At 35.6% G+C, this 8,062-nt stretch overlaps 1 protein-coding gene across 1 annotated transcript; it reads left to right on the top strand.

The window, feature by feature from the left end:
* Positions 1 to 3,307: 3,307 nt before the first annotated feature.
* On the top strand, positions 3,308 to 7,260 carry LOC145108890 (aldehyde dehydrogenase family 3 member F1-like). Its single transcript, XM_079045974.1, has 11 exons — positions 3,308 to 3,374; positions 3,450 to 3,680; positions 4,097 to 4,165; positions 4,313 to 4,409; positions 4,780 to 4,986; positions 5,192 to 5,313; positions 5,487 to 5,591; positions 5,924 to 6,096; positions 6,346 to 6,436; positions 6,584 to 6,733; positions 6,814 to 7,260. Exons 2-11 carry the CDS (start codon positions 3,483 to 3,485, stop codon positions 7,060 to 7,062), a joined length of 1,461 nt encoding a protein of 486 aa, XP_078902100.1. The 5' UTR covers positions 3,308 to 3,374; positions 3,450 to 3,482; the 3' UTR covers positions 7,063 to 7,260.
* Positions 7,261 to 8,062: the final 802 nt, after the last annotated feature.

Here is an 8,062-nt window from a genome sequence, read left to right on the forward strand (position 1 = left end):
AACCAATAACACTAACTGCCACGGGTCATGGTACTCGAACCATGTGGCCACCTCTCGATCTGCTATGAATCATGGTACCCGAACCATGTTATCTCTTCTTAATCCGCTACGAATCATGGTACCCGAACCATGTTATCTCTTCTCAATCCGTTACGAATCATGGTATTCGAACCATGACATCACCTCTCGATCTGCTACAAATCATGGTACTCGAACCATGACATCACCTCTCGATCTGCTACAAATCATGGTACTCGAACCATGAAATCACCTCTCGATCTGCTACAAATCATGGTACTCGAACCATGAAATCACCTCTCGATCTGCTACCTAGATCCTCCGGAATGTTCCCCGTATCGAGTATGGGTCCTCTGCTTTCAGTAGTACGGGCCCATACTACCTGCCACATCTACCCATACTTTCTGCACGGACCATCCCCGAGTTCCTAAGTAGCTGCTCAACCTTCTCGATCACCAATCCTGTCACGTGTGTTCACTCCTCTGCGAAATGCTCTACTCTGTCAGCGTACTCATCTGACTAGGGCCACCCTTTCCTAGGCTCTTCCTAGGTTCTCACACTTCTCCGCCATCAGCTGCTGAAGAACTCCTTATGATGCCAGCAACCTACCTCCTGAATATCGTCATATTCACTTAGTAGGTGACTCCCATCATCAAGAGTTCCATAAAGCACGAAGCAAGCAGCATTCGGGCATCGAATAACCTCTACCAACATGTAAAACCACTCTAGGTTATTACCCACTTGCTCTCCTCATACTTAAAAGATATCACCGAACTCAAGCAACTTTACCCCACGCGGGCATCTGACTACTCTCTCGGTAGGCTCCTCAAATTCTCATCTAGGTATCTCTCCTAGATTACTCCTCTACTCAGATCCCTCTCTAAAAGGATTCCTGCTGGATACTCATACTCAGCACATACTCGAGGCACATCATATATAACAGCAACTCCTAGGCTAAGGCATCACAAATCAGGCCACTCTAGTCCTAAAATATGAAATACCTAGCCTATCTCTAGTATGCATAGCATATCACATAGTATCTCATAACACATGATGTAAGGGTATTTTGGGAAATCACCGTTCGGGCGCTGGCTGATCGTACACACTGCTCCGTTATGATTTTCTCAAAAATCTTTTACTCTTTTTAGAAAAATTGTTTCTTTTATGAAAAACTTCCTCAAATCCTCAGTTTGAGTTCAGATACGCCCGAAGGTGCATCCGAATCCCTCAAACCAAGGCTCTGATACCAACTTGTAACACCGTAATTTTTCAAACAGATTTTTCATTTCAAAATCGCATACTTTTCATAACATATTGTGTAGAAATCTCGTTTATTCAAAATACAAGCACAACTCCATTAATAATCCAGGATCCTCAAAATACAACTCTTTCTCTGGTGTGTACAATCAAGCCGGTGCCGTCCCGCGATCCTGAGAAAAACTAAAACACATAACACTGTAAGCACAAAGCTTAGTGAGTTCCCCAAAATACCACATATAGCACATATTAGCCACTCGAGGCTATAACTCTGTGGGCCCTCTGGTCCTAACTCTGTGGACCCTCTGGTCCTAACTCTGTGGACCTTCCGGTCCTAACTCTGTAAACTCTGGAATACACACAACATAAATCACATAGAAATAATGCAGTGCAACACATCACATACATAGCATACAAAATACTCTGTTATATAACTCTACTTACCACTCAAGGTAAAGTATAGTGAGAAGACTCACCTGACCAGCAGCAAGTAAAGACCCCGCTCCCGAATCTCGAACTAGCCTCCACCTAACACAAGGGATGAATATCTCTAAGTGATACTCTAATCACAAATCTAATGACCGAAGGCTATTCTTCCTCTCTTTAACTCTTTGAAGTAGATAAAAGACCATTTTACCCCTCCATGGTCTCTACTACTTATGTTGATCAAAGCCCCAAAGTCAACAGAAGTCAAACTCGAGTCAACAGTCCATGTTTGACCCGACTAGCCGAGTGCACCCTTGCGACTCGTCGAGTCCACTTACTTTCCTCAGAAATCTCGTGACAGTCCAGCTCAGCTCGTCGAGTTGACCCCCAACTCGTCGAGCTATCGCCTGATTCGGTTCCTCGGTACAAACCCTAACCAACTCATCGAGTCGGCTCATCGACTCGGCGAGTTCATTCAGACCAAATATTCATTCAGCCGATTTAAGGCAGATCCATCACCCCAAACACTAGATCTACCATCCTGAGGGTCGAATGTCACGTAAAGCTGCAAGCTTTACGTTTAAACATGGCATATAAAGCTCATAATGCCAATATAACTCTAACAAGGATGATTAACCACAATAACTCTTCTATGGTTAACTAAAGCTATAATCTTTGGACTCTCTGGACCTCACAAGGTCCAGATCTGAAGTCTAGGCCTCATGAGAGACCTTATGCATACAAAGTCCCAACAATGGTGGAAGAAACCCTAATCTTTCATATCTACAAGATCTAAGCAAAACAACAAGAAAGGTGTAAGCTTTTACCTCTTACTCACACCCTTGCACGAAGTTACACCAGATCCACTGATTCTCTAGCTCCCTTGATGGGTGATCTCCTCTTCTCCTCAAGAGATGCACTAGTTTACTCCAAGTTTTAGCTTCTAAGACTCTCATGGGTCTCCATACACGTTTAGGGTTTGCTCTCAAGGAAGGGTATCCGCAAATGAGGCTATAAGTTCCTTTAAATAGGTCTCAAACCCGGGAAATTAGGGTTTCTCTGCCCAGCACCTACTCGGCGAGTCCCTCCTCTGACTCGGCAAGTCCATTCATTAAATTCACGCGATTAACTCGACTCGACTCGGCGAGTTGGTCCCTCAACTCGTCGAGTCCCTCCTTCTAAGATTGAGGGTTGTCCATGAGGTTACAACAATCGTAGGGCTTACACAATAACACAAAACTATTTTTGTTAGAGTGAGAGAGTTAGTGAAGAAGAGAAATGGCTGAAATCGTTAATTTGGGGAATAATGATTAATAAGGAAGAGGATGGACGTTAGGCACAACGAAAAGACGATTATAGAGTTGTGTGAATGGCATACGGGTTTGATTAACATCTAAACCAGACAAAGTCAAGCAAAACGACAAGACAGACAACTTTTAAAACTACAAGGACCAAATGTATAAATTTTTTATAGTTGCTCTCGTTAAATGGGTTTCGAAAAACATGGACCAAGAGTGTAATTTTGTTTATATAAATAATAATTTACTAAATAAAATAATCTTAAAAAAGAAATTATTTGAAGGCGATCATTTTAGATATGTTTCACTTATTCTAGATAACTTTTTTGCAGCTTGCTTTTAGTACGCTTTAATGACATCTACTGAACATTGTTGGTACTTGTTAAAATCGGTACAAAAGTCATTCTTGTGATAAATACGTTCACATGGACCAATGTAAATACATTGCAGGTAGCAGTTGCATGAGCAGAAAAGGGAAAGAACATGGAGGACGATCACGGCGTGCGACGGAGTGTGGAGGAGCTCCGGCAGACGTTTAAGAGCGGCAAAACTAGAGGCGTTGATTGGAGAAAATCACAGCTTCGAGCAATTCTCAGACTGATTGAGGAAAACAAAGATAACTTCTATAAATTACTTCAATCCGAACTCGGAAAACACCCTGTTGAATCATATCGTGATGAAGTACGTCTTTATTAAACTCTAATCTTTTTAATACACACACTATTAGCCAAAACTTCGAAAAATTTCAGCTGATTTACGAAAATTATAGGCTCTTTTTGATTATTTATTATGATTATGATTATGACATATTTGTGTTTTGATTTTGAGATAGATCTTGCTTTAGGATTATAATGATATTAATACTGGAATCACACTTGATTTCGAATTTTTTTCTACTGAAATATAGTTTGAACAATATAAAAAATGTTCGCAAATTTTTTATGTAAACAAGCTACTGTCGTCAATATTGAAGGAATAAAATAACTGATTTAATAATTAAATAATCAAAGTTAAAAAAAAGTAATTAATTAGGGATAGAAGTAGATGAACTTAAAGATGGGGTGTTTTGTCTAAATATATTTAATTTAATCTCACAGATTGGAATAGTGAAGAAATCAGTTGACCTTGCATTGAGCTGCATTGACCAATGGATGTCCCCAAAGAAGGTTTGCTTATTTCTTTTTGTGATTTTACTTAAATGGTTCTATGCATATGGATTATGTTACATGAATTTTACTATATTATATCATTAATTAATCAAGCTTAATATTAACAATATGATTTATTTTGTTACAAATAATGTTTTTTGGCAGGGTTGGCTACCTCTACTTTTCCTCCCAGCAAGTAGAAAACTGTTGTCCGAACCACTTGGTGTAGTCCTCATCATTGGTTCTTGGAACTTCCCCATTTGTAAGCGACATTTAGGCTGCATCTGTTACACGTAACAGGACTGGACTGGACTTTACAGAACTGAGCTTGACAAAATTGGGTTGTACAAACTTGATAAAGTTATTTTTAAAAATAACAAAGAGGAATTTCACGTCTTTTCACGGCCAAGAGATTGAAAGCGACTCTCTGCATACCTTTTTATATAAGACAAAAAACTGCAAATTTTGTCCAAATTAAGATCATCCATCCATCAAATCTTGTTCTGTCAAGTCAAGCCATATCATATCATCTCCTATTATGTCATGTCATGTCCTGCGATATTATGTTATGTTATGTCATGTCATGTTTTATAGAAATTTTATAACCCTAATGAATAATTTTTTTTTTGCAGCATTGATATTGGACCCGTTGATAGGGGCAATATCTGCCGGAAACACAGTAGTGCTAAAGCCTTCTGAACTAGCCCCAAATTGTTCGTCTTTTCTTGCCAAATTATTGCCAGTTTACTTGGACTCTAAAGCCATTAAGGTTATAGAAGGTGGAAGGGAAGTAAGCAACCAACTTCTAGAGTATAAATGGGACAAAATATTCTTTACAGGTTTGTATTATATAAAGCCACGAATACAACATTTTTTTTATAAAAATAATACGTCGTTTTATTCTCAAGGATAGGTTTTTTGTTTTAATTTATCTGCCATATTTAATGGTAGCATTTTTATAAGGAAAAATATTTTAAAAAATAGTTTTTTTTTTCTTTTTCAATTAAGCTTGATTTTTAGTTTACTAATTTATGAAATTTTCAGGGAGTGTAAAAGTGGGAAAAGTTGTTATGGCTGCAGCTGCAAAGCACTTAACTCCAGTCACATTAGAACTTGGAGGAAAATGTCCAGCCATTTTTGATTCTCTCCCTAACGCAGATATTAAGGTTTTACATTTTCAAATATTTTTTATTATAAATATAGCATCCAATCTTTACTTATGTATATTACGACATTGTGCTTTAATTTTTTTTCTTATTAAGATATTGTTCTACAAAATGTACTCAATTATATCATTTTACTTTCACTTTTTATTTATAATATCATTATACTTTCAAAGGTGGCTACAAAAAGAGTTGCTAGTGGAAAATGGGGGGCATGTTGTGGACAAGCTTGCATAGGTGTTGATTATATGCTTGTGGAACAAAAAATTGCCACCACTCTGGTATTTTTGTCAAATTCTTTTGGGGTTAAATTAATACAATAAATATCAATGTACTTTCATTTATATTTTTCATTATAAAATTTGATTTATTTCTTCCTATTACAACATTGTACTTTGAAAATTATATCAAATTGTAACCATTTCATTCAAATACAAATTACAAAGCGACTTTCATTGCTATAACCAAATAGATTCTTTAAAGTACAATGGAAGTTAAATTTTTATGATAGAATGAAATGAAAATAAGATGTTATAATAAATTAATAAATAAATAAATGAAACTAGGTTGATATTTCTTACTACTTTATGCAATTTTTGTTTTATGATGTTAGATTGAAGAACTGAAGAAGACTATTAAAACATTTTATGGTGATGATGTGAGAAACTTGAAAAATATGTCTAAAATCATCAACAAGTTCCATTTTGATAGATTGAGAAATCTTCTTGAAGATCCCGCTGTAGCAAATTGTATTGTTTATGGTGGTTCTTTCGATGAAAAGAATTTGTAATCGTCTTTCCTTTTTCTCATAAATTATAATTAACTTTATACTAAATTACATAAATGGTCCCTTTGGTTTATAACATTTTGTGGATATGGTCTAGTACTTTTCCATTTAACACTTTTTTCCCTAAACCGTAGTTTCGTCATGCTTTATGACATCCACAAAAGCTTGTCAACCACAGGGACGATTTTGTAATTTACTCTTTATTTTTTTATGACACTTTTTTGGGAAAATTAATCATGTGATTACAGAATCATTGAACCTACAATCCTGTTAGATCCTCCACTGAATGCAGAGATCATGAATGAAGAAATATTCGGCCCTTTGCTTCCAATTATTACTGTAAGAAATAATGCATAATCTTCCTTTTAACATGGGGTTGGCTAAAAAGACACCCTTTTAACATTCTTGATTTGTCTCCTATACAAAAGATGAAAACGCCCTCCAAAAAGTAGTGTTGATATAAAATGTCCTTTTTAATTATGACAGTTGGATGACATTAAAGAAAGCATTGAATTCATCAACTCAAAGTCAAAGCCTCTTGCCCTTTATGCATTCACGAAAAACGAAAATTTCAAGAAACAAATATTAACAGAAACGTCATCGGGAAGTGTGACTTTTAATGACACCATGATTCAGGTATGTGCAAAATTTATGTATTTTTTTTATTATAGTGAATGTAGTTAAATGACCGATTTACCCTTGTGTTTATGTTGTAGTTTGCTTGTGATGATTTACCATTTGGAGGGGTTGGGCAAAGTGGGTTTGGTAGGTACCATGGGAAGTATTCTTTCGATGCATTTAGCCATGAAAAAGCAGTTTTGGAGAGAAGCTTCTATTTTGAGCTTGAACCAAGGCATCCACCATGGAATAATTTCAAATTGGAGTTTTTAAGGTTAGCATATAACTATGATTATGTTGGATTGGTGCTACTCCTTTTGGGATTGAAGAAGCCATTGAGTTCTTGAGACAAATATGGTGAAAGTGATGTTTATGGTCTCTTTTAAATTTTAAAGATTAAAAAAGCGTGTCAATGTATGAGATGAAAACTAACTTACAATCGTGTATTTGTAAGTGTGTGTATTTTTAGTAATCATGTAATGTGTGACGAATGATCCATTTTATGTATGCTAGATAATGCAACTATGTTGTTTTTTTTTATAGAACTCAATTAGTTGATCTTTATTGATTAACTCAATCATTTGAGTATTATTGACAAACCGAGTTTGCTTAAATACACAAAATGGTTCTCACGAAATATGGAGAGTATATCTAATACAATTGTAGTCTAATATGAATATGGGATATGTATCAATATCTAATACTTTTACATGTAAAGAATTGTAAGTATGTTGCTATTACATTTAAAGAAATATAAAAACATTGCTATTATTGATAAAGGGTAAAAATTTTAAAGTAAAAAATGGTAAACCACACAATCTGGACAGCCTATGCCAACCCTATCCAGGGCACATAACATTGGGGTAAATCACCAGAGAGCTAACAATATTTTGGACGGTAAATCACAGAGAGCTAACAATATTTTGGACGTGCTAATATTTAAACCATAAATCTTTTATAGAATTCCATACCGCAACCAGTAGACTCCATTGTGGGGACAAAAAAGTTTCAAGCTGATATCGCTAATATTAGTGAAAAATATAAGCATGTTGCTATTATGTGTAAAGAAATAAAAGTAAATTTAAATATCTTGTAATGATTTTTAATGGAGTGTAAAAGGTTGCGGAATATTATAACTATCTTGTAATGATTTTTAATGAAGTTTTAAGTAAATTTAAATTAGAATCTTACAAAAGGTATTGTGTATTATTTTCAATAAATTATTTGAACTTTGGAATATTTTTGTAAAAAAGAGTAAGTGAAGGGTTACTTTTGTAACTTTATCGATTATTCTTCAATTACACGGCTTTGATTGATTAAGAGGCGTACAGAGTACATGGAAGCGTT

Source organism: Lactuca virosa, chromosome 4, assembly GCF_052849685.1.
Source record: "Lactuca virosa cultivar CGN04683 chromosome 4, Lactuca_virosa_CGN04683_v6, whole genome shotgun sequence".
Classification (NCBI taxonomy): domain Eukaryota; kingdom Viridiplantae; phylum Streptophyta; class Magnoliopsida; order Asterales; family Asteraceae; genus Lactuca; species Lactuca virosa.